General features: G+C 39.6%; 1 protein-coding gene across 11 annotated transcripts in view; it reads right to left on the bottom strand.

Annotated features, from left to right (window-relative positions):
* The window catches only part of APBB2 (amyloid beta precursor protein binding family B member 2), a 161,419-nt gene that overhangs the window by 43,640 nt on the left and 90,719 nt on the right, over positions 1-27,060 (bottom strand). For 5 of the 11 annotated variants that reach the window (XM_059844935.1, XM_059844930.1, XM_059844934.1 and 2 more), the window contains 5 exons: positions 20,424-20,632; positions 15,463-15,525; positions 14,934-15,019; positions 14,759-14,819; positions 1,261-1,407 (listed from right to left, as the gene is read on the bottom strand). In XM_059844935.1, the coding sequence (XP_059700918.1) occupies positions 1,261-1,407; positions 14,759-14,819; positions 14,934-15,019; positions 15,463-15,525; positions 20,424-20,632 (566 nt within the window). The remainder of the gene's footprint in view (positions 1-1,260; positions 1,408-14,758; positions 14,820-14,933; positions 15,020-15,462; positions 15,526-20,423; positions 20,633-27,060) is intronic. The other 6 variants (XM_059844936.1, XM_059844933.1, XM_059844938.1 and 3 more) reach the window with 3 other exon arrangements.

The raw sequence follows: 27,060 nt of genomic DNA, 5'->3' as shown, positions 1-27,060 counted from the left end.
GGGCACTTTCTCTCAGTTGCTCCCCCACAGCATCTTGGCATTGCTGGGGTCATAGGATGGTGAAATGGAGCCATAAACTGCAACAATAACTTGGGAGAGTGAATGCTATTTTTCCTGAAATGTAGACAAGACTTTCTTTTGATTTCTATTTTTTTTGTTTGTTTGGCAGTGCCATTTCTCTTAGAAAAGAAATCTCTTCTCTTAGAAGCAACAACATTTACTCTTTTGTCAGTATTGTATTCAGCTCCCATGTGGCCAATCCACATTAGTGTAACTCTTCTGAAAATATGTCAGAAGAGAGGTAGAAAATGAGATTTGGCAGAAGTTTAAGCTGTTCCATGAACAATCAAATAACAAAGATGTTTTCGTGTGGCTTTGTCTCCTATGTCCTCTATATGTCCAACCTTTTCCCTTCTTGTTACACTTACTGACCCCCCAACATCTTCCACTTCCTCATCTGTCCCCAGCACACCTGGTTCAGATGAACACCTGACAGTATTTTCTACATCACAAAACCTAGAGCTCCCTTCAATTTCCCCTGAGGTCCCACAGTTATCCTCTCTTTCTGAGCTTACTCAGAAAGAAGCAGAGAGCAACTGTGGTTCAGACAGCGAAGGCACACTGACCCTTCAGCAAACCAGAAGAGGAAAGCTGGGCTCTCTCTTTTTCCTCAGTGTGTGAGAATCTGGCATCCTTCAAAACTGGATGACACTGGTGTAGAGATTCAAGAGTTATTGGAGAGGAGCCAACAGATAGACTGATGACATATAATTAATTTCTATCTGAAATACTGATAAAATAATCATTGTAAGATAAACCATCTGTCCATCAGTTCCAATCTTCTCATACATTTCAGAACCACAATCCTGCCACGGTGGGTTTCCTTAAAGCCCTTTGTCATTGTGAAACTTTTGAAAATGTTGTTACAAAGCATCACTTTCACACCTCTGGTCAAGAAGACTTACACTGCATTTCAACAGTTTGCCCAGTGTGTCCCCAGCACTGCCACTGCACAGGTGTGTGCTAGCACAGATGTAACATGAAAGTGAGCTCTTTGGGGCATCTGCTGTCCTGAGCAGTTTGGAACAAAAAAGACAACATTTTCCCTGAACCCTTTTATATATTTGGCAGGGCCAGGCTGAGGGAGTGAAATCCCAAACACAGAACATGGAAGTAGCTGTCTATAGAACTGTTCCTTTGAGATGTTTTATGATGTGAGAGGGATGTTCCAAGAGGAGGAGAACTTCACTCTGTTCTTACCTCTCCCCAAATGCCAACAGTGTCTCTGATGTCATTTTTACAGTAAGAGAGTTGCCTGATGCAATTGTTCACAGCAACACTGCTCTTTCCAGGAGCCAGATCTTCTTCTGCCATTTCTACCCAGCCCAGAGAGCGCACAGCGAAGCACTGGAAATAAATCAGAAACCATCTGTCACACAACAGCAGCTAGGCAGTTAACGTTAAAGGTCTCCATCTAGAATGGGAAAAAAAAAATTAAGGCCTTGTAGATGGGCTTACACTCAAAGATAAGTAAATGAAAACATAATTTGTGAATGGCAAGGTGAAAACATTCAAAGGAAAAAAGAAGAATGCATGACTTGCGATGAAAGGGGTCTGTGGAGGTAACAGCAATGCCTTCCAAGAAAGTAATTTTGTTAACATAAAGAAGGAAACAAGGGAGCAGTTAAATATTAGGATACACACAAATACAAAAACAATAAAGGAAAAAGCACAACTATAGATAGAGTAGAATTGAAATTTTAGCTAAAATCTAGAGCTATAATTGAGAAGAAAGAAAACACTACTGGATTATGTTCCTGTGAGATAGCCACTGTCTGGCTTTTAACCAGAAAATTACACTTTTTTGTGGATTACAACAATCACTTTCATAGTAAGTTTACCTAAAGTACCAAACAATTTCAAAGCTAAGAAGAAGACAAGCTACCATAAAAGGAAAGCAGGGTTTTTCTAGAAGAAATTCAAAATTACCTTTAAAATAAAACACTCTAATTATACATTTGTTAGCAGAAAGATGTTTGGCCAATCAGAGCACTCAGTTGGCCGAACAATCCAAAGCAACATTATTTTGCACATATGGTATTTTTTGCAAACAAAACAGAATGGAAGAAATGGAATGGCCCCATCTCTACCCTACACCTACTAAGGTAAAGAATAAAAAGTGTTTATTCTGAAAAAACACCAAAAGCTGCTCATTTGCTCTCAGGCATTATGGTGGGAGAAATACAGCCCTCACACTAAGTCACCAGGAGTTTGTCTATGAGACCAAGACTTCTTCCAGAGAAGGTTGCAGGTGTTTCACTCTGAACTACAGCAATGGGCTCAACAGGCTGGTGGTTGAGCAGACACACCAAATGCTTCAGATGGTCCCTAGAGGGTCAGCAATAGCAGACCAACACTGGTGGCTGAGTGCTGCTGCCTTGTGCCACACAGCTTTCCTTGCTGTCAGCAGGGTCCTTGGGAGAGCAGAGTGTGACCCTGGGAGCTGCAGGAAGGAAGGCAGTGCTGTGACAGCTGGGAGCCTGTGCCTCCAGCAGCACACTGCCACACAGGCACACAGCCCTGCAGCTGCAACAGAGGCCCATGCTGCAGCTACCAATCCTCCTTAAGATGCAGAAAAGAAATCAGCTTCAGAGCTCAACTGCTGAGTCTTCACTTGCCACCTTCTCAAACCTGCTGAGAAGTCAGTGAGCTGATCAAGCTCACACACCATCACTGGGGTGTCGGTGTGTCCTTTGGGAACAAAAAGACCCTACCCCAGAACACCAAGGTATTTTAAACATGCATAATGTGTCAACTTTGGCAAACTAAGGAAGGAATAAAATTCACCAATGTATAAAAAGATTAATGAATTTCTCCCTCCCTTTAAAACTTCTCCTTCAGCCTTCTTCCAGTTTGCACAATGCACTCCAGGCTCACTCCACCAAGCAGGAAGCCCAGGTGAAGAGCCTGCTTCCTGAACCCCTGGTACCCACTCCAACAAGTCATTAAGGCTGCATCCCATCTCAGGTATCAGCAAATACACTCTGCAATTGCATAAAACCCTTTAGTGAGTGTAGGTTAAAATTTAAAGCCTTTCATGTCTCCAGCTTTTAGTGGATTTTTTTTTTTCTTTTTTTTGCTTTGCAAACAAGGGAATCAACATGCAAATTTTCCCACACTGCTGCTTCCTGACCCAGCTCTGTTGCAAACACACTAAAGTGCTGACTTTCAATTCTGAAGAGCCCTGAAGGAAAAGGTGAAGGAGGAGACAAAGGAGGGGTCAATACTCAAGAATGCTCTTCAGGGCTACACAAGATACAAAACCCCCTTGTTTTTTAGCAATTATTAAGGTGGTCTAATCTTAAGATTGCAGAATTGTTTCAGGCACATTAGATGCTCATGAATCTTGCTTAAAGTGCTGCTATATTCACTGGGGTATTAAATATTTATCTTTGCAAGGTTTAAAAATACTGATTCTACTGTACCAGAAGAAAGGGGGTTTTAACAAATATTTAAATATTGAATAGCAGAATACTAGCAAAGAGAAACATTTTCTAAATCATGAGACGTGAAGAACTACAATACAATAAGCATACTGTTTCCTTGTTGCTCTTCACATCTCAACCACTTCTGCAATTTGCTACCTGCTTTCAGAACACAAGGATGAATGTGGAATCACAGAATGCTTTGGGTTGGAAGGGACATGAAGGATTGTTTAGGTCCAATACCCTGTTGTGGGCAGGGACACCTTACACCAGACCAAACTGCTCAAGAGGTCCATCCAACTTATATAGTCCTTGCACTGAACAGAGTGTATCTTAAGAAGGCCAAAAATGATGAAAGACTATCAAATCAACTTGACAGCAGGTAAACTTCTTATTAGAAAAGATGATGAACTGTTTTGCTATTTTTTCCTGGCCTTTCTTTATTTTATGTTTGAAATTCTCTGGTGGCAGCATCCACTGTATTTATGCAGCCCACTGCCAAAACAATAAAGTGAACAGAACACAACACTCTTGTCTACCCCACATATTGCCCTCCATGTGAAGGACCTGGCTTCCTTCTCTGCTCCTATTCCCTCTTGGTGCTTCCAAGTGAGGTAGGCATGAGAAAGCCCTTGGCTTCTGGCACCTGACAAGCTTCTGTGTATTTCACAAGAAGCCCTTACCATAACCCAAATAAAATGCTTTAGAACAGCTTCAGAAAACAAATTTCCCAAAAACTGCAAACAAAAATCTCTCAATAAACCCTAAAAAGACTCAACATTCTACTCACAAGGCAATGCATGTACCTGAGTATATATATAAAAGTAACTTTCTTTTGCTCAAAATCAACCTAAAGGTGAAAAACTTTGTATTTTGTGGTTAAGTGAATGCATGTGCTGATGTGGCTCAGCAGTCATGGCTGACCCTCATGCAGATTTTCAGAACTAGAAAATAGGAGGACCCAGTAACATGTGACACATACCAGAGTCCCCTCAGCATCAGTAGAGCAGAAGTATATAAATACACAAATGTGGAGTGGGAGAGAGGTGGAAGTCTGAGCATGCCTGCATGTCTGTCAGCAGCTAGATTGTCAGAGATCCACTTCGTGTTTTATTGTAGGTTGCTCTTTTCCTCTTTCATTATTTGACCTAGAGGTTCTCTTCCCTTTAAAACAAAAGAGCACAAAACCCAGCAGAAACAAACCACCTAGTGTCCCCAGTCAGATAGGACCTAATTTTTAGACCATGGCTGGCTGAGTCAGGTGTGACAGCAGAATTGCATGGAACTCTAACACATTAACACAGCATCATGGTCCCCTGCCTCCCACCAATGACACTGACAAGCCAAGAGACAAAGTACTTCCTCTGACCCCAAAGAGCTTTGATCATGCACTCTACTGTCTTCTGGAACTAACACTAGAGGCAAACCAAGCCAAGTTAAAAAATAGAGTGTAGCTTTTCTTCATTAAGAGTCTGTGAGCTCATTCCTGGCAATGCCAGCTTGTTATGTATCTCTTCTCAAGGCTTAGAGATAATTAGTGGCAATTAATAATTATTGGCCTGTCATAATTTCACAGTTATCCCAATGTCAACTACCTGTTGCCTCATGCAGTGCTAAGCATGTAGCATTAAAGAAAATAAAAATAAAATAACTGAGAAAGACAAAGCAAATACAATCCCCGACTAAAAAGAGGACAAGAGACCAAGTGCACATGACTGATGGCAGAGTAGTGTTGCAAGCTGGATGGATCATAAAGGTGTGGCTAGAAAAGATCCCACAACAGGGTGAAAGTGAATTAGAACATCAGTTTGAGAACAACAACTAATGTACATTGGCAGACCACAGACAGATTGCTTTTCACATTTCACAGCTGTTGGCAGCCACTATGAACACATTTGCATTAAGAGTATGTTTGCCTTGATGCTTTAAATATGTGCTACTTGTTTCTTCTCTACTTCCAAGGCACAGGACATGGTTTTGAGCAGTTTCCCTTTGTTTCCTTTTATATTTTTCCTTTTTAAGGGTTATATCTGCCTGCAGACACGTAAATCACTACAATATTTAATAAGGCCTTTTATCACAGACCACTGAGCAGGTTTGTGCCTGAGACACAGCATGTAGGTCACATAATTAACCATTTATTATGCAGCCAACATAACCTCAGAAATTTCACTTGCATTTTCTTTGATAGTTTGAAAATAAAAAAAACACTATCATATTATTTTAGTCTTTGGAAGCATAACATAATATCTTTCTATTCTGAGGAAGAAGTATATTCCAGTTTATTTGCCTGCTACACAGCAAGAAAGATTACATTGATTTCAGATGAAAACACTAGAGAAGATCAAAGATAAAGTAACAGGAGAATAAAAAGAACTTATGCAATTAATGAACAAGCACTTTCATTTAATTGACAAGAAGAGACTGCAGTGTATCTACTTTTTCAAAGAAATATTCACAGATGTCACATAAAAGTTCTTAGCTACAAAAAATCCAAAATGCTTAATCAAAAACATACTAATAAGACTTTTCAACATTTCCAGCTTCCTGTTGCAGTTCATCTTGTATTACCTGAATTACTGAAAATGCAAATGAAATACAAAAATAAGGACAGAAGTATTCAGGTCACAGCAGAATTCAGAAACCACTAATAAATGCTATTTCAGGCAGATGATTATAAACTAAACTCCCCTAAAATTAAATATGAGGACTTTACAAATACTATAAAATCACCTTTATAATACATTACTTCTTCAAAGGATGTCAGTATCCAATTTTCTGCTCTCACAGTGCCTCACTCATTCTCCAAGCCACTACAGTCTCATTTTTTCAGACCTGCAGACTACAACGTGTAGGATGACAAAAGTTCCTCCCTTGTTTTGTGCTTAATACTTCTGTCTCAGTGGTTCCCCCTGGCTTACAGCCAGAGGTCAAACCTGCTCTACCAAGGCAAGAAAATATTGCAGGAGCATTGTGCTGGTTCAAGGTATTTTAAAATCCAGTCATTTGAGCAAAAAATAGAATGGACACCACCATTCTCTAGCAGCCCCTTTAAATCATCTTATTCTTTTCTCTAGTCTTCTCAGCAAGAAGAGCTTTTCACTTTAGATGCTTTACAAATGCCTTGATTTCAGATCCTAAAGGGATGGGTTTATGCACTTTGCTTCGAGCTAAGAGTGGTTTGGGCTTCATTTTAATACAGTGAAATAAAACCTGTGCTTCCTCATTTAAGAAAAGGCAGTCATATTTTTCACTAGAAACTAATGAAGGATGTTCAAATTCAGGTCTATCTTGCAGAGTAACTGAACTGCTAGGATAATTCAAGTGGATTTTGCTGTTCTGTGACGCACAAACACGACCCAAACAAACACACACATATGCTTGTCAGTAGAGACAAGCCCTGCAGGAGCTTACAGAGCATAAAGAATGTGTGCACCCATTTCTTTAGAACTAATGCTCTGCACTTGTTAACTTTAACCTTAAATTCTGTATTTTCCCAATGTAGGCTCTTCTTCAGGCTGACAGATCTATAAGTGCTTCTAATGCCACCAGCAGTACTTTATTTAGTGCTGTGGTGCATAATTTCAAAGGGAATATGCATGACATCCACATTTTAAAAGAAACAAAAACGCCTGAAGGGCTTCCAACCTTTAAGTGAACTATTGACCTTATGAATCAATGGAGAAAAATCTTCCAGCTTCACCAAAGTCAGAATTTCACGTCTCCTTAGAAGCAACATTATTACAAGTAATTTGATTTCTGCAGAAATTACGTTTACAACAGGATCCAAAGTCAATGAAGTTAAATCACTATTGATCAATTCCCACTTTTCATAAAAGACTCAAATAAACATGAATCCAGAGGCCAGAAATCTTGAGCCCTGGTGGACCTCCCATATTTGAGGACCCATTTACTGTCATGCTGTCTCCTTGAAGCACCATGGAGTCATCATCTCCAAACATAAGGAATAATGCATCATGTGCAACATGGCACTATGATGCACACATGCTTCATATATATGAAGCACATCTTATGCTTTCACATCTCTTAAGAGATAAATATTATCCCTTTTCTCTTGGATGAAATGCAGAAAATTTTGACAAGGAAAATGTCTCATTTTTTAAAGTAAAGTAAAATTTACAAGTAGAACTAAAAATAAATATACATGCTGGCTAGAAATATCTAAATATTGCTCTGTCATTCAACTCACTATTCTACTTTAATTGATTTTTAAATGAACTTCCTCCATAATTGCACCTTTCAGCTGGTCCACAATGGACAAATAACTCACCAAGTTTGTATCATGCTGGTTTCATAATGTTTATGTGCAATATATAACAGAAATAAATATACATATTTATATATACACATAAATACAAACAGCACTTTTTTCCCTTAGCCATCTATGCCATGGAATGGTAAACACTGTAACATTTCAAACTAGAACAAGCTATTTCCCTGAGCTACCCTAAACTGGCAAGGTAATGTAAATAATTGAAGAGAAATACAAAAATATCTGTCAGTTCATTTTGTAGCAATGGGATGAACAGACATTCACGAGGCAATTCACAGTCAACAGGCCATTCCAGAGCTGAAGCTGACAGAGGCTTCATAGATTTAGAGGTTGGTCTCAAGGGGGGAGCATGAAGGGCTGCAAGCTGGGATAACCTCTGCACTGTACCAGCAAAGTTGTTGGTGAGCTGACAGGGAGGTGTGCCAGCAATACCAGCCCAGGCTGTGTGAACTGGGAGCTGCTTGCTGACAGAATCCATTGGTCTGCAGAATGGCCACAGAAACTTTCTGCCTGTGGCACATGAGTATGATGAGCTGCTGCTTCTCCCAGTTTCTGTCCATTCCTGAGGGTTCCTTCAACAATCACACCCTAAGTACTGCTAGCACATGAAAAGTTTACTGTGTGGCACCATAAAACAGTGAATAAACTGTGATTAAAAACTACTAAAGTAAGCAACATTGAAATATTAGAAAGTGAAGATTCTCCTTCAAAAAAAAAAAAAAAATTGCTTAGATAGCAGCCTGGGGTTTTCTGTGCTCTACTGAACCACCACAGTTTTTTATATATACAAGATGCTGCACACAGACTCCAGCCAAGAAAACCTGGACTGTGCCCCTCCATGAGAAAAGTACTGAAGATGACCCTGGCACTTTGGACCTAGTGAAGCAACAGAAACTGCCACCATGGAAGAAACAACATTATTTAAAAAAAAATTAATATAGGTATAACCATGTTTTCTCAAACATAGCCAGCATGTCCTAGTAACCCATTGCTGAGAGGCCACAGTAGCACATTGGGTGTTCCACACTTGGAATTCCAGAGGCAAGGCTCCCTCCAGTGTCACCTCACCTGACTGGCAACCAGAGAAGCTGCCTCCCCACAAGGACAGAGGTCACTGGCATGCACCCAAACTGCCCACACAACCTGGCAAAGGCAACTCATGGCAAAGGCAGTAACTGTCCCAAGGGCAAAGCATGACCCACACAGCTCCCATCTGCATCAGCCATCCTCCTGTAATGCACTTGGCACCTGTGCTCTCACTTACCCCACCAATAATTCCTGGTCATCACACCTGTGGCAGACACAGCCACTGTCAACACTGGAACTTCGCTGGCCATGAAGATATTTTGCTTTGATTTGAAACAAAGCTGTTCCTATAATTTATCTTCTCTTTTTCCAATCCTGCAGAAATCTCCCAGCCCAGTGCAAACCTTTTGTACGGCGTATCTTAACAAAACAAATCCTGATAATGCCCCCAAACTCAAGATGTAATTCTTGCATTACGAACCTGGAAAATAATGGCAAATATTCAAGCAGTTTCCATTCTCTTTCACAGGAGGGATGGCTTTGTGATGTGTTTTTCTAAGGAAGACTACAAGCAAAATGTCTCCCTCCTACTGTTTGGGCACTCATTTCCTAATTGTGTGTGTTAGGTTCCCAGTTAATTAGATCCCTGAGATGTATGGGATTCCAAGGAGTGAAAGACATGTAATATTTTGCAGGATCTCATTATAATCTTGAATGGTTTCAGAAATTAGGGTACATTATCCTGTGAAAACCCAGGGCACTGGAAATATTTCTCTGTCTGCTCTGGGGTGCCCTGACCCCCAGGGGAGCACTGACTTTGACCCTCATTCATGAAGAAAATTTCCTAGACTTCAAGATAGACTGGAATCCACAAAAGTGTAAAATAGATTATAGAGAGTAGTGTAGGTGTATCACTTGGTGAGAAATTTAGGTTTGGGATTTTTAGTATGTTGTGGATGGAAGCAAAATGGAGGGCACAGGGTGTCATCCTGGGTTTCTTCTTCATGCTTCTTCCTTCTTCTTCATGTGTTTGGGTGGCATTTTGTAATTGGGCAGAAAAGCCTGCATTGCAGGCTCCTTGGGGTCAGTCATTGGGTTAAAAGGCAAATAATCTAGGTGTCAGTTCTTAATTGGATAGTTCAGTCTGTAACAAGAGATTCCTAGCCATTTTGTGCCTTCTAAAGAAAAGCTGCCAAACTCACAGTTGTGAGACTGTTTTACTGCTAAGAAATAATAAACACTTGAGTCTGAACATGAACTATTGTCTCAAGGGCCTTCAATCCAGACCCAGAGAAAGCAATATTATCCCAGATATTTATATGTTACATATAGTATAACAAAAACCCATACTGTAACTTGGTATGCCCTTATAAAGTAAATCCATGAGATTTGGGAAAATGCTGCATCTTCCTTGTCCTGAACTCATCTTCATATTTGATTAAACAAGGCTCCATTTAGGAACAAGGTGGAAGCAAATATCCTCCAGACAGAAATCTGTATTATGATGTACATCACATCATGACATTAGGGATTTTTACCTAATGACACTAAAGATGTCAACAGTATTAACTATCATTCACAGAGATAAAGAACAAGCAAACACATTCTCTGAAAGGGCTAATACACAACATGAAAAAGACTATTTAAAACAATAAATCCCTGAGGGTATGTGGCTTAGTGCTTTAGTTGGCTATTTCTAAAGCTGCTTTTGAAGCAGAACATTTTCAAGCACCTGCATCATTTACCTGCAGCAGGTCTATAGATATGAGGGTGCCTTTATGCTGCTAATGGCAAACAGCCAAATTCAGAAACAACAAGCCAGTTTAGAAACAGCCACCTCCACCACTCACCACTGCTACCCAGGAGCTGCAAGGGTGGAATGGCAGATTACAGTTGAATCAGTTTGCCAGGAAAACTAATCAAAGCAGAAAAAAGTCCCACAAAAAACACTTAAGAAGAAACTTGAAATTAATACGTGGGTTATACACTGTGATTCCCTTATAAGGGTCAAGAAATAGGTAAAGATTCCTTCCAGTGCTATTTCCTAGGGAATCAAAACAAAAGATTGTTTTGAAAGAAACTAATTCCTAATCCAAAACCCAAGCAAAAGAACCATTTTAGAAGAAAAGCTGTTGAAGATAGCCTATTTCTCTTTTAGATTTAATCTACTTTTGAAAAGAGACTTAAGATGGAATAAACTCCTCAAATTAAATTAATTGAAATTATTTGAATTGAGGCTTTTTGCAGCATTTTATGAGCTCGTGAGAAGACTGTAATGAAGCCTGAGGTGGACTGCTGGAAAATGCTGAATACTCCCTTGCTTGCACCAAGAACTTAGAAGCTGCTTTGACTCCAAGAAAAGAATCCTTTCTTGGGATTGCTGGATATGGCAAAAGCTCCCCTCAGGTTGTCTTCACCTGGGTCAGAAATCAGATTCATGTCCACCCCCAAAGATACACACTGGCTATTTACACATGATCCTCTGTCTAGGCAGGGTGTTTTCTTCTGGAAAAGACCAGAAAGAAGCAAATATACAATGTCTCCAAAACACATACACCTGCTTCTATAGTAAGAAAAGCAGTCAAGATATGGATATTAAATCTTTGGGGGGCACATAGTATTTTGTAAAATTATTTTGATAGTGCTTAGATAGATAATTTTGATTTACAAGCCACTCTCACAACAGCCACAAGTCGGCTAGCCAAAGGCCACCTGGTTAAACCCTAAAGGCCAGGTAATCCCTAGAAATTCATCACCAACTCATTTTCCATGTCTTCAAGGGTGTTTTCATTCACCTACAGGCAAATCACTAAATTTAAATATTATTATAAACATCTCCTGATGTTCTCTCTCTTGGAAACAGTCTCATTCTCTTCCTTTGAGATCCAGAGCACTTACTGGTTTCTAAAGCAGAAAACAGTCTTTTGGAGTAAATGCCTAGGACTTGCACAGCTTTAAACACATTCTTCCCATTCTTAGATAATGGACATAGCTAAAATTGTTCTGAATATGCTCTAAATAGCTCTAAAATGGTGAGGCTGGAAAAGTGAAGCTTTGCTGAGCAGACCAATATGGACAAGGAATCTGAAAATCCATGCCATTCCTAGGGACAGTGACAGGTTTCCCAGGAGGTTCTGTTTCTATATATGGACACAAGAAAAAAATTAGCACCTTCCTATGTTTTTACATAGAGACATTGTATTTTATAAAAATGAAAAAAAAGACAACCCAGAAGAATTTACAGTCTGGGATTGTTAAAAGCATCTTTTGCCTTCCTTGAAACTCAATTAGGAAGGCACACACTGCTCTATAAATTAACCAGGAAGGTTACGATCTGTCTCCTGGGAAGCACCAATCCAAAACTCATTTCTAGCTGTGCATGCTTCACATGCAGAATTAGGATCCTCATCAAGCACAATGAGCCATCTCTTCAAAAAATTTCTACCAAAATAAATGGATGATATCAAGAAGCTGGATGTAATAATTCTCCTCTTTCCACTTCTCCTTTATGACCTTCTGCAGTAACCTGACAGAGATGCCATGGACATGAAACCATGAACTGCATCTTAAGCACATGATACACACAGAAACATTTGTTCTTTACTGATAATTATGACACTTTAATGTGTTGCTGCATAAGTCACTTTTCTTACAACAATTACACTAATCATATTACATGCTTTTCCCAAAGCAGGTATTTTTGCAGTGCTTCAATCTTTGCAGAAGCTGACTCTCTGGGGGAAGACAACTACTAAAGCTTCCCACAAGGTGGCACGGTTCCCTTTGCTGAAATACAGCATTAAATGTGCCATAGGATGCTGGGCTTTTCCACAAATGTACTGGCCAATGTCATTATTCGGTTTAAATAGGTTCAAGATCTCTAGCATACCTCCAACAAAGTTCATTTTAACTAATTCTTCCAATAGATAGTTTAATGAGCTAAAAAACCCCCAAACTTTCTTTTCTTTTCTTATGATAGAATGAAGAAAAAGTATTTATCTGTGCTTGCTGCCCCACAAATGCAAGCTTCAAAGATAATTAAGGCAGATAATATGGCAGGTGAGAACCTAAAAGGCTAAAAATATCTGATTTTTTCAAGTCATCTGTTTCAAATCCAATCAGACTTCTTTCAGTCTCTCCATATTTGGGGTAAAATGGACTAGTAAGAAATCCACCTACCCCGTCCACTTCCCATCCATGTGAGAAATAAAGATCTCAGAGCATTTTCCACAGGTGAAGATTGTCCCTGCTGTTTCTGGACCACTTGCCATTCCTGTGAGACATGGCCATACTTGCCCTGTCCTTGGGACAGAGGCAGATGCACTGAAGAGCTCTGCCCTCAGCCTCTCTTGCTGCAAATCAATGTCAGCACTGCTGAGCTTCACCTGCAGGAGCACATGATATCTGCTGTGGTCACTGCTGCCCCTGCACAGCATCTGCATTGGGCAGAAATCAGGCAAGGTGCTTTGACTCAAGTGATTTTTAAAAAGGCAAAAACGTGTCTAGTTTCTCCACTATTTCTTGTCTTGCTCCTCTCAATCACTTCTGTGACTGTTTCAGTGCTCAGTTTTGATTACTCATATAAGCATTATCAGCATAGTTTTGCCTGAGCCGGTAAAACAAAACCAGTTGTGATAGACAGAAGAGGACAAGTTTTTGGCACTGTCCCATTTCACAGACACCAGAGAGGTACCTGATCCATAAATACTGAAGTTAAACAGCAAGTGAGAGAGGAAAGGGAGGTGATGGCACAAGTTATTTGTCCACAAAACTACTGCCATGGTACTCCATGCAGGAACAGCTCAAAAAATACTCAGTACAAATCACCTGGCAAAGTCATAGACATACCAAAATACTGCCTCCCTTTAAAGCTTTCCACACCATAAGGCTCATCATGAAAGAAACAACTCTATTGTTCTCAGGACTGGAACCTAAAGCTCCTCAGTCCTTCAACCACATTTACTGTGCTCAGAATTTAGCACTTGCTTTTAAACTACCAGCGAGCCAAGCAAAGTACAACTACTTACATCTGAATTACATATCACAAGCCAAATAATCAAGATGACAAAGAAAATTAAGTGCCATGATCAGTCTGTTTTCTCTCTTAAAATGTATCATTAATGCTACTAAAATTATCAACTCCATACCATACAGGTTTGGTCCTGCAAATAAGTTGCTGCAGCTGTATGGCACAGCCAAAATACTTATTTAAATTATTTGTATTTTCAATTATATAGATTCATATACACCCTTAATAATGGATGCAAGCAAAAGGCAAAACTATCAACAAGGCAAATCTGGAGATAGATATGCAATCATACAAAACTTTCTGCTGCTTCTTTCTTCTCAAAACCTTTAGATTCTAACAATAAAAGCTTTAATTATGGTGCTTTGTCACATAATGGTCTAATTTTTCACTATGAAGTGCATTCTCAAAGGAGGTTGCATTTTTTCTTCTAAAAAATGAAGTTCCTTGTTCCAAAAGGTAACTTCTTTGTTCGTAGGGGTAAGTTGAAGCAGACACATAAAAAAGGAAGAATACTTTAAAAAGGGACAAACTTGAAAATAAAGAGCAAATTCTGTCACTGAATGCCCCTGGAAGCTATCTGGAGGTAATAAAAACCAGAGCCCTCCCTCAGACAGACACTCACTTAGTTGTGCAAGAGGACAGTTATTACTGAGGAACAGTGGAATCCTGAGCTCTAAAATCCAATCTCCTGGCTTACATGATTTCAAAGTAAGTCACACTTTCCTGACCCAGCTGAATGAAGCTTTAGATCTGCAAACTCCTTTGATGGAATTAGTCTTGCATGGTCAATCTACATTGTGCCAAGAGGAGGGGTACAGGGGTACACTTAATTTCAAAACTTAGGAGACATTCTGCACCTTGTAAGTCTATGCTTACAACTGCTAGATTTTTAATTGTTTTACCACTGTGGATCTTCATACAGACCTTGGCTTCTGGATCACTGTTGATGCTACAAGAATCATCATCATCAGATTGTGGACCATTTCTGCGACATAAAAAAACCAAACCAAAACAAAATCAGTCTTAAAATCATATGAAAATTACAGCACAACACAAAACAGAGCTGGTCATTCCACTGAGACTTCTGAAGTCACTGTACCTGAGCTTTAAAGAGGCATAGCGTAACGTTGCTCCTTCAAACTCCTTCAGACTTGGGTCTGGGTTCACAGTGGCTGCATGCAGGTCCTAGAGGTAGAGGCAATGCTATTAGTATAGTTTTAATACTATTATAATAGTATTAAGTACACCATCATGTTATTTCTTATCTCAAAGGGAAATTAAATCCTCCCTGCAAAGAAGCGATAGTATTTCTGGCTGAAGTTGAAAAGAGGCATGCATATATAGAGATATATATATATATATTTCTCAAGCTGCATTTCATTCAGTGCAGGCATCTTATTTGTTACATCATGGCAGTTGCCCTGCTAGTTTAGACTGAATCCATTCCAAGTGGAAAGATAGAAAAGGCAGCATGTTTGTGAGCTAGACATCCCTAGCAGTACCCCCATTCACTTTGGCCTAGGTTATGAATGACATTCATGGAAAAATAAAAGGGGAAAACAGCCACTGCCATGCAAAAAAACAAGGATAATAGTAGTAAAGGTTCTAAAATCTGACAATATACTTGCCTTCCAAATGTCACTATTAATCTTTCCCCCATTCAGTACAGCAAAATCACTCCATGGCTGTTTCTAGACACATAATTATTCACACAGGAAGAAGCACATTGATAAAAAAAAAAAAAAAGAAAAAGAAAAAAAAAGAAAAAGAAAAAAAAACACAAGACACTGTTGTTAGCATTGATATTTACAGGATGGGTTAGGGAACAGATCACCTCAAACTTCAACTACTTACTCCACTATAGCATGGCATTTGGAGGGAAGGGGAGAGAAGACATGCCTCTAACAGTTACTTACCAAAACAAATGATTGAAACAAGGAAAGTTAATATAAATTAGGAACAGACAATGAAATTACTCTTTAACTATGATCTTAAAAGCAAGCAAAATGAATCTGAATATGAATGTTGGCCACAGCTGCTACAGCCTTTGATCAACAGCAATTAAGGGGAAACATTAGGATTTCCATTTGATTGGAACTTTTGTCAAAAGACCCTAATGGTACTGGAACTAGAAATACTGAAACATAAAAACATTATATACAAGGGTAAGATACACACAAGGTAAAAATCAAATATTTCTAGAGAGAAAGCACAAGAAGAGGGCAAGAAGGGAAGAACGATTAGTAAGGAATGCAGAGATTTCTTGCTGAAAAAGTAGTTTTGAAATGTCTACCAGCTTTTTTAAAAAACAACCCCAAACCAAACAAAGCACCCACCCTCTCCTTTTCCATTCAAGTTTCTCAAAGATTTTCAGAGGTCTTCAGTGGTACAATCAGGCAAGCAGCAGTCTGTCTAGCACTAAACAACCTAAGGTTCAGGCTTTTCTGTAAAGCTTGAGAAGAACAGCTGATGTTGGGGTGCCTCTCTCCTCTGACTCACCAGGAGAGAATTCCCACAGTCTTCAATAAAAACCAGATTTGATTGCCGGGAGACCCAGAGCCACTTCTTTATAGCTTCACCAAATCAAGAAATCCTGACATTAACTCCCCTTCTGAGATGAGCTCTGCTGGGCTGTCCAGCTCAGCCCCAAGGTGAAGTGGTACCCACTAATATGGCCCAAAGTATTCATCTGTAGGGTGGACTTCTCACCCCAGGAGCATTCTCAGTATATCCCCACTGGAGGAATTATTTTGTGAGAAACAACTCCCAGGAGTAACCTTTTCTAATGTGCCTTTGAATAAATTGAGTTGTTACCTTTTCCTCCCAAGCCCCTTTTCTTTAATTACCAGCTGCTGGTGGTTTTGTTACCTACAGGAGAACCCCTAGAGGTGATCAAGACCTGGGATGAGTTAGGCTGTAAGAAGACACAACTTCCATCACCAAATTCTCCTACGACCTCAAAGAAGCTCTTATTGAAACTTAAACACTACAGCTTTTTCTCTGCACAGGAAATGGGAAAGAGGCAGCAAAATTTCTAAAATTTGGAAAAGAATGTTACAAAAGACAAGGATTCATAAAGGAAGTAATTTGACAACACACAAGAGAAAAGAGGGATCTAAAATGAAGTCAAATTTAAACAGCTGTGCAAAACCAAAATACATTTTCATGCTTTTGAGGGGGAGGAAGGGAAGGAATGCTACAGGTTATTCATATTTAGCATTTATTAGCATTTTTGTTAAATCAGCAGGATTTTTGCATAATGCTTAACCCATAATTGCTTTGGATTGAAATTTACTGATTATCTTGTGAAAGAAAAATTGCCTTGCACTTCATGTAAAAGTAAGACATTTTCGCATTATTTTTCTTTTTAAAACATTTTGCCATTTCTATGCACAACAGCATCATTCCTCCCTACCATTTTTTAAAAATTCTCTGTTCAACGGTAATAACTGTTTTTCTTTATGCTAAATATCCAGAGTAAGCTACAACATAAAAATGGCTGAATTGATCTGTTCTTTGTTGACTGCCCTCAGCTGTGAGCCACATTCTACCAAATGAAGCAAAGCTTCTGTATATTACATTATTTAAGAGACAGGGACACAAAATAAAATCAAGGAAAAAAAGGAGGAAACAAGACAAAGGGCAAAAAGGTGTTACTGGGGGGGGTGGGGAAAATGGTGTTTCTACATGTTTGTTTGACAAACTCATAACCTGAAAGAGCCCAGATAAACTAATTTCAAGACTGGCACATGATGCTTTACAGACAAATATAACTTAGATAAGGTATTTTTATGGCCTCAGAGAAGCCAATTGGTTCAGATATGAAACACAATCCATGCCAGTCCTCAATCCTAGATTATACTCTTTTATCTGCCTAAAACCTTTTCAGAATGAAGCAATACAAACCCAGCATGGGGGAATGAGCTAAACCAGCCCTCTCAAAACACATTCTCTTGAAGCACAGGCTTCCAGCAGTAATGAGGGAACCAGTAGTACACAACTCACTCATGGGTCCAGCTTGGAGGTGGAAGCTCTCCACCACAAGTGATGCTGTCAGTGGTAGTGCTGGGATAGAGGCATTTGGGAGCCCCAGCCTAGACTGAATTCCCAATCTTCTGTGAAGTGTCAGGCTGACCTTATCACAGACACTTGCATTATTCATTCCCAGGGAGGGAAAGAAGGAGCACTTGGGTATGCAGCAGTGCAGGGAACAGGAATTGAAACAAATATTGCCTGCCAGTGACTTGGAGATAATACAGTGCTGGCATGTACCAACTGCAGAGAGACGAAAACCAAAAATTCATGATAGCTGACACTGTCAGATTATTCCATTAGTCCTATCTCAAACACACACTATGAGGTATTTCTCTCTTACTGCGCTGTACTGGGGTTCTGTTCAGAACCAGCTGAATCACAAAGGATTCTTCCTCCACTTCCTTTTATAAAAGCTTGGCATCTGTGGTTTCAAGAAATGCAAGACTTCTTCTAACACTTCCTACTATAACTCCAGCCATGCCTGGAGCCTCTGTAGCTGTTTCAGTATTTGGAAGTGGACAAAATCCTGAGCCCCATTCATGCTCTTGTTTTGAGCTCCCATACTCCAAGACTGCTGGTACTGGACTGGAATGCTACCTTAATGATCACTGAGTCAAAAAGCCAGTACTGCTTCAATAACCCTAAGATGCTGATCAATGAATGTAGAAACTGACAAAAAGCAAATACTTTTGCCTATATCTGCAATTAAAATAACTACATGATATCATACTAATATGAATTTTGGGGAAGTGCTTATTTCTGTATCACCTTTTACAGCACAGTACATGACCTTGGTGCTGCCATAGAACTGTCTATGCATAAGTCTTTGCTGGAACAAATTCCTTGCTGAATTACAACTGCCATATCAAAACTTAGGTGAGCCTACTACATGTATATGTCTTACTTAATACATCTATACTGTACTAAAATCTATGTTATTATAATTAATAGATTTTGTACTCTGGTGATGCTATTGAGAATTAATGATTATTATTCATAATCACAAACTAAATTTCATTTAAAGCAAACAATCATGAAAGGTTAAAATACATGTAATACATTACCAGCAGGTCTGAAATTTTAATTGTAAAGACATTTTAAATGGAAGTGGAAAAATACTTCAAATGAAAATACATTTTTTTTTCCTTTGCAGTTTACCAACCATACTGATTTCTGGGTTTTTGTGAAAACCATCTCTAATTTACTAATTAAGGTCCCATTCTTTACCTTCTAGAGTTAGAAAAATAATAACAGTAAATTATATTACAGGAATTTCTACTAGAAGCTTGAGCAGCCCTTTACATTCAGCATTTCTGATTTATTTTTTGTTTTCTACCAGAATTACAAGTTACAGTTCTTTCGCCAAGAATCCTCTCAGAAATTATTCTAGCATGCCTGGTGCACAGTATGAGAGCTTGACAGATGTAAACCATAACTGAAATGTTGTGGTCAAGTTTGCAGACCTTATGAGGAGCATTTATGAACATGTGGGAACAGCCTTTCTAAAATAATGAACAAGACTGTATGTATTTAAGCCTATAAAGGATAAAAGTTTTAGGGTCAAAATGGTAATACATATTTGAATGTCCTTAACTCCTCTTAACTTCCATGTAAGTTAGTTTGATGCATATATGAACAAAATCAAAAAATGTTCTCTCTAAATGAATTAAAAACCAAAAAATCAAACCCTTAGGGATTGCCTGATCCAAAACTCGGAGCCAGTACAAAGACTTCCCTTGACAGAGCTGTGGACATTTTTCTGAAAATTCCATAAAAAAATAATTTTAAACCAACCTTATCTTATATTAGTATTTAATTCCAGAGAAGTCTTCCTGGCATACTCAAACAAAGTGATTGTCTTTTTTGAAGCATATTCTTCTTTATGAGAATATATTTTATTTTTCTACTTACATGACACCAAACCCTTGGATTGTGCCTGAAAGCATTATTTTAAAAGGCAGTACCAGATACTGCTCTTTCAGCACACGTGGAGGACAGAGTCTATTCTCTCTGTTTCTAGTGAAAGCCTGATTACAACACTGATAGATATTTGGTACTGGCAGGATGTACAGAGACTTACACTTGAGAACACTTCATGTTTATTCAGTAGAAACTACCCTGTAAAGGAACTAGTGTCTCAAATGAAGACTCATATGTCTTTTGTGATACTCCTACCAAACGAGCCAAAAAGAAGATGCAAGCAAAGTGTCCAGCCAGAAGTCTTCTATCATGTGCAAAAACTGTATGTATCCTGTATCCATATAATGCAGCAATGCTTCAGAACTGCCAAAGTTTCCCACTCATCAGGCTGCCTGTCCAGTTTATCTGGGATATGTCTGATTTCATCCTACACATCCAAAGTTTAGGGTGTTTCATCAGGCACCACTATTACAAAATGAATACAGAGAATAGATACTTACGAGGTATTATCGACAAGTAGCTACACTTTAGGACATTATCAGGCCAGCTTAGCTATCAGCTAAACCTGCAAGTTCAAAAAGTTATTTCAATTTTCTTTACAGTATGTAGCCCACAAGAAGACAGAGCAGGTTACCTCAGTTTCTGGAGTAGGAGATGGAGTAATGGAACCAAGTGATCCTTTTCGTGAGCCCTGGAGATCTGTTGGGATGGACACGGGACGCTGCCATTGAGTTGTTCCTGTTGGTATGTGCCAGTAGTAGATCCCAGCTATGTCATTTATTTTTTTCCAACCAGGTGGTAAGTCTGGGTCTGTCTGAAATGAATGATCACTCCATATATCTGCTGAGAACAGGAGAAAAAAAAAAATCACACAAAGACACAAACAGTTCTTCTATGGGCCTGCATACCTGGTAGTGCTGTTTCACAGTTCCTGGGCAAATGAATACCAGAAAAACATCAAATTATGGAGGCTCAATGTAACATGATAGATGAATAACCTCTTGTTATATTGCTGCTCTTAATCCCTTTTTGGAATTAAAAGTTCCGTGTTAGTCTATCCTTCAAGCCTTCTACTAGGTGTTTTATTATGGTTGCTTTTTTCTGAGTCTCTCTCATTTCTGCTACCCAAATTTATGCACATACACACAAACAGACATACAAATGTCATGATAACTTGAAATAACTCTTACACTCCAAGGTACAAACCAGACTATTTCTCCCCCATAGCCACTTTAAAAGTTCTTAAATTACTAATTTACCATTTCAGGACTAATCTAAGCAAGTTCTGCACGAGATGCTAGATGATACCATTACACTCAAATGTAATAAAAAACCTCACCCACAACTCAAACCCAAAATCAGCAACATTACCATAATCAGTTCCAGAAGTTTACAAGAATTCTAAACATTTGCTTTTAAATGTCTCCTCTTGTGGTCTCTATGGCATTCAAGCATGTAGTTCCTGACTCTAAGGTCTTATATGTTTTAAAGCCTCTTCATCTTCAACCTTGCCCACTTTTGTTCCCCAGTTGAATAAATTGACTGCACTTTTCTCAAGCACATAAAAGGCAAATAAATGCAGAACACTTCCCACAATGTGGGCCACATCATGCAAGAAGTAATGTGATCAAATATCTAAACATTACAATGAGGTATGTGTGCAACATCTGCAAGTCCAGTTTAAGTTAAAAGTTTAGGCACAGCTTCTATCCTTGCTATGCTTACCTACGGATGTATACACAGCTACTCAAACATACAGGGAGCAAAGTGTTAAGCTATGGTTGCATTAAACTGCTAATTTCAAACTAATCAACCAAAGATGCAGAGGAACCAACATCCTGTTATTTATTGTTGCAATGACATGCAGCACCAGAAAGACCTAAACAGGAATTTGAAGTAAAAGCAGACAAAACTCACCGCAGAAATAAAATTTTTAACCCAGTGACTTAAACAAAGAACATGTCTGCAACAATTAGGTACAAGATAAGAAATTATCTCAAATGTGAACAAACTGTTGGAAGGAAATAATGTAAAATATCTGGGATAAGAAAATACCACCTAGCTGAGTAGTACTAATTTATTTTGAAAATTTATCCATTAGCAAAAATAAATACACATAAATATGTTCTCATATGTTGAGAAATAAAACAGGAATTAGATTCATTTTCAATTAACATAGCTCAGGACTTCCAAAGAGCAGCATTTCCCACACCAAATGACTGATTTGTGTCTGTGTGCAGGTGCTCCTCAGGCAAAGGGACTGGCCTCAGACCATCTGATAAACATGGCTGAACAGAACAGCACCAGAGGATGTGTTCATCCTGAAACACCAGCCTCATGTTTGCTATGCAAACCTGCTTGAAAAAAAAACCCAAAACAAGCTGATGTGTGTCCCAGCCCATGCTGCAGAATGGCAGACTGCTGGGATAACCTTTCCACAGGCTGGGGTTCCTACCAGCATGACCTGGAGAGCCTCTCTGGTGCACTGGCTGTTCTAACAGATGAAAGCACTCAGTGTGCAGGTCAAAGGCAACACGGCATCACTAGAGACACCAGCACAAAGAAAGACAACAAAGTAAGCATCAACATACAAAATCTAACAAGACAGAAAAGTGCTTGAAGTATCAGAGACCTACTACAGGATATCAGGACATCAGTGGCTTGACTCTGTTTGAATGTGGAATTACAGGTAGTAAAATAATTTCCATCTGAATTTGAAAGACCCCATTTAATGGCGTGACATTTCAAAAGGTGTAATTTTTGTTGCACAGCAGCTGGGTGTTATCTCCACTTCCAAGAGAACTTTGTGGTGATGACAAGCAAGGTGTGGGGACAAAGAGATGGTGCCTCTCTACTTAGGTCCTTGTGCATGAGGGAACTTGTTTACTGAAGGCCAAGCAAACTTCCTTCCCGAAGAAAATACTCTTAAGTAAGGCAACATGTCTAACACAATAAATTTTGTATTGAACTGGGAGTTGTACTTCGAAAAACACGCCTGTATTTTACACATGCATCTCTTCTTCAGGTGAAAATGAATCCCACCAATCAGCATGGCTAGGACACTAATTTATGGACAAACAGAGTACTGTTGGGTAAGAGGAAATGCGGCCCCAAAGGGCTTGAGTTTGGCAGCATATATGACTTCAAAAGAGAGACTGTAAAAATGCTGTACAGAGTTACCAGAGTGCTGCAAGTTCTACTCCTGGGAGGTGCAGTACAGTAATAGTTCCTATGCCACAGGACAATTTTAACTGTTAGCATGCTAAAACCACATTTTTTGAAAATTGGGAGACAGCAGCAAGGTAGAGTCATACTATGACAGAAAATATATTCAGGGAAATCTGAGAGGTACCATTGCATCATTAAAGGACACATGCTTTGCTTTTCCAGGGATTTGTTTCAACAGAAGGATCTCACTTTGTCTCCTTGGAAGCAATGCAGCAGATGTGAGTGCACAGCCTCTGGCTAATGCAAATGCAGCTCTGCTGGAGTTAGTGGAGGCACTAGACTTTCAGTCAGTCTTTCTAGCTTAAAGAGGGCTTATTTCACTGCATGGGAGCAGAATGCCCAAGTGAGACTGCTTGTCTGCAAGGCTCAACAATACTGGCAAACACTTGATCTACACTATCTAAATAGGCTAAGTAATAAAATACCCACACTGTACAGAGATAAAGATGAGGTATCTCTTTTTTGTTTTGTATTTCTAGCTTAGCTACCTCAATTCTTATGATGATTTTGAAACAATTTTTCTTCTGTTAAGATCCTCTGAAGAAAAGGGACACCATCCCAACACCGGATTTGATCAAGACTGATTGCCAGTTTTTACTTCCACAGTAAAAAAATTAACTGAAAAGGAGTGTTCATTGTCCAGGCTTGAAGCATGTTGGTACAAAGAGGAACACTTTCAGGGTTTTCCAAATGTAAAAAAAATAATCTGGCCAATAATAAACCTCTGAAGTCACTTCTGAATCTCTGGCCCTCCCATTGCTCACTTTCCAGCAGCAGATGCAAAGTATAAATGAAGAATTCAAACTGAAAAGCACCTTATGTAATGAGAAATCTGCATCAGAGCTTCCTATGTCAAAAATTGCAGAGAATGGGCCAGCAACAGTATCCAACATGTTGTCCTAATGTTTGGGCATCAGTGGGAAACCACTAGCCTTTTTGAAGAGATGCCAATGACTTCAGCAGGTCCAGGATTTCATCCTAAGGGAGGCCTATTCCCCCCACCCCATACACACACTGATGATCAAGTCAGGCACTGCAGGGAGAAGGAGACTTTGTATTAATGACTGAGGGCAAGTGAAATGCAAGGAGCACTCTCCATTCAATAGCACAATAGAAAGAACATAGGTCATGTACATTTTTATCCCATCTATTTCCTGCAGCGGGTTCAATGTGCAAGTTTAAATTGTTTAGTTTTAATGAAAAGAAGTCTCCAAAGATAATTTCTCACCTTTTATGCACTACAGCAAAATCAACAGCTTCACCTACTCCCATGATTCACACCAATGATGGCCAGCAGGCAGCCTCATCTAAGCACCACTGCAAGAAGCATGAATGCTATCTCAGCAACAAATGCAGCAAAAATACAAGTCAACAGGTCAAATAATCATAAATCAGACATGTCTGTCTAATTTGGGGAACGTTACTCAACAAGGGGTGATAACCAGCCAGAAGCTGGTCATTTGTCACCATTTTTGCTCACAGCATGTAACTGGTTGTCATGGCAACCCTGTCATCCTCCTTGCCGAATTGCTGAACCAGCCACCAGTCACATGCACTTGGGGAGAGGAAGATTCTCTTAACACTTTCCAGGAAAACATGCTGAAACGTGGGATTTACAGGCATACACGTAACCAAACTCTATCTGTGCCAAAATGATTTGCTGTTTTGATCAACTGTAAAATCAGCCATAATCAGAAAAGACTGACTGTAAAAACCCTAAGGAAGTTTGGGATGAATTGCCTGTACTATTTTTCTTTTTCATGAGATGCAATCTTTGTCTGGCTGTATAAATGAGTTACTACAAGCAGAAGCATTCAGGCAGAGATGACTAATCTAAAGGAGAGGAGAGCAAAGTAGATATGCCAACATTCAGGAAAAAAATGGAGAGACCACAACTAAACCCACTTGTTTTGCTGTCTTGGCTTATTTTCCCTTTCAATGACCAGAGCCCAAGGTGCTGATATAAGGACCCAATACTAGCACGACTACCAAAGAAAGCAAGGGCAGGTGACTTCAGCAGAGGGGCTCTGAAAAACTGTTGATGACAGCCATGGATGAGGGTGATGGATGATACTAGCTGTCCTGCTTAAATGGAAGAATTTTGGGGCTCTCCAAGTTGTCTGCTCACGGGCAATACAGTCTGAGGAGCAGAAGTGAAGCTGTGAGAAGCCAGCACCACAGCTGGTGTTTACAGGAGTTGATGGGAACAGCAGCAGCAGCAGGAAAAAGTATTGCAGTAAGACTGTGAGGAAAGGTCTACATGTTCCTTCCTGGAAAATGGGCAAAAAATGGGTAAACACAAGAGGACTAGCCTGTTCACCAACCAAAAACATCTATCAACAAAACAAGCAGAGTCTGGTAAAGTAAAGAAGAAAGACTTGGAGGTGACCTGAACTGCTGTGTCAAGAGAGCTGAAGTGGCAACAGATGGACCAGGAAGAAGTCAGCCTCTGTTCCAGCTGGAGGAGGGTGGCTGTTTAGCCAGGTAAAGCAGTGGTGAAAACATGAAATTATAGATATGTAGGAAGAATCATGTCAGCTTGAGCAAAAGCTGATGAATTGCTACCTGAAAAGTGCTGTACTGGAGACATATCCTATGGCTCTTCCACAAACCTTACTGTGTGACAAGAGAGCAATCTCTTGACTAGGGTGCTGATGGACATTAGGAGAGCTAATTAGGAGAGCTAGGCAACTAAGAAGATCTACTGGGTCTGGATGGAATTGGTCTAATTTTTTTCCTAGCAGCCTGTAACGTACTGCACATTTTATTTGTAACCAAAACAAGTGCTGGAAACACACCAGTGGTTTAGTTAATGCTAAGCAGTGCTTGCATAGGCCCGAGATCATCTCTGTTCTCAGCCTCAAGCAGACAGGCTGGGCATTGACCTGCTAGTGTTTGCATCACTTTTTATAGATGATTATTTCTTTCTTCACTTACTAAGCTTTCTTCACCATGAGTCATGACTTCTCATTTTTGCTCTTCCAGTTCTCTTCCCCATCTCACTGGTGGGAGGAAACAAGCCACAACAGAATTCAAAGCATATTGGCCAGCCTAAGATCCAGGAAAAAATATGCAGGTACAATCTGGGGTGGAATGAAAAAGAGTCCCAAACAAGTAAGGGCAGCATATAAATGAATCCCCTTTCCACCAACTTGGTACTTAAATATGCACCAATACCTTACAAGATTTCTACCAATTAATTTTCAAAGCAGTCAGAATAATTTGCTACTGTTCTAGTGAGTGATCTACTGCTCCTAAATACCTTTTGCATATCACAGAATTACAGAATGGTTGGGGTTGGAAGAGACTTCTGGAGATGGTCTTGTCCAATCCCCCTGCTAAAGCAGGTACACCTAGAGCAGGTTACACAGGATTGCACTCAGGTGGGTTTAGAATATCTCCAGAGAAGCAGACTCCACAACCTCTCTGGGTAGCCTGTTCCAGTGCTCTCATCCTCACAGTAAAGAATACAACCAGTATAACTTAGTTTCTAGCATATTTGAAATACTAGTTCTCTATTCCTTCCACTAGATGGCAAAAGCTTTTACTTAAAAGAGTAGTCCAAAACACAGCAGACTGTATACCTCTAAATTGGTCTAAATTCACTGTTCATGCATTGTGTGATTGTGACCCAAAGGGCCTCCTCACCTCAAAGGACTCAGAGGAACAAACAGTTCATCAAGAGCTATTCAAGAGTATTTTCGTTATTATTATTAGCAAATTACTAAAAATGGTACTGCAAGTCAGCTTTCAGGGCTAAACCAGCCCAGCAGCAATGTGCATCTGCTTTTCTGTTTGTTTTTTTTTTCCACAGTATCTCTTCTTCCCATGCCTTTCCCCACAGAGAGCAGAACTGCAGCATATGATCTCATGTTCTGGGTTCATAACATATTTAACTATTTCATCTTGTTTCAGAAGCAGGGTTTTGTTTGGTCTAAAGAGGAAGAATTAAATGACCACCCCACCCAAGGGACTGCTAGACTGACAGAGCAAAGCCTGTGCACACACTGTCCCACTGACCAGGAGGCACCTGCACAGCAGCA

This window comes from Haemorhous mexicanus, chromosome 4 (assembly GCF_027477595.1).
Source record: "Haemorhous mexicanus isolate bHaeMex1 chromosome 4, bHaeMex1.pri, whole genome shotgun sequence".
Lineage (NCBI taxonomy): Eukaryota > Metazoa > Chordata > Aves > Passeriformes > Fringillidae > Haemorhous > Haemorhous mexicanus.
Note: the sequence above shows the minus strand (reverse complement) of the source record. Positions and strands in the feature narration are given on the sequence as shown.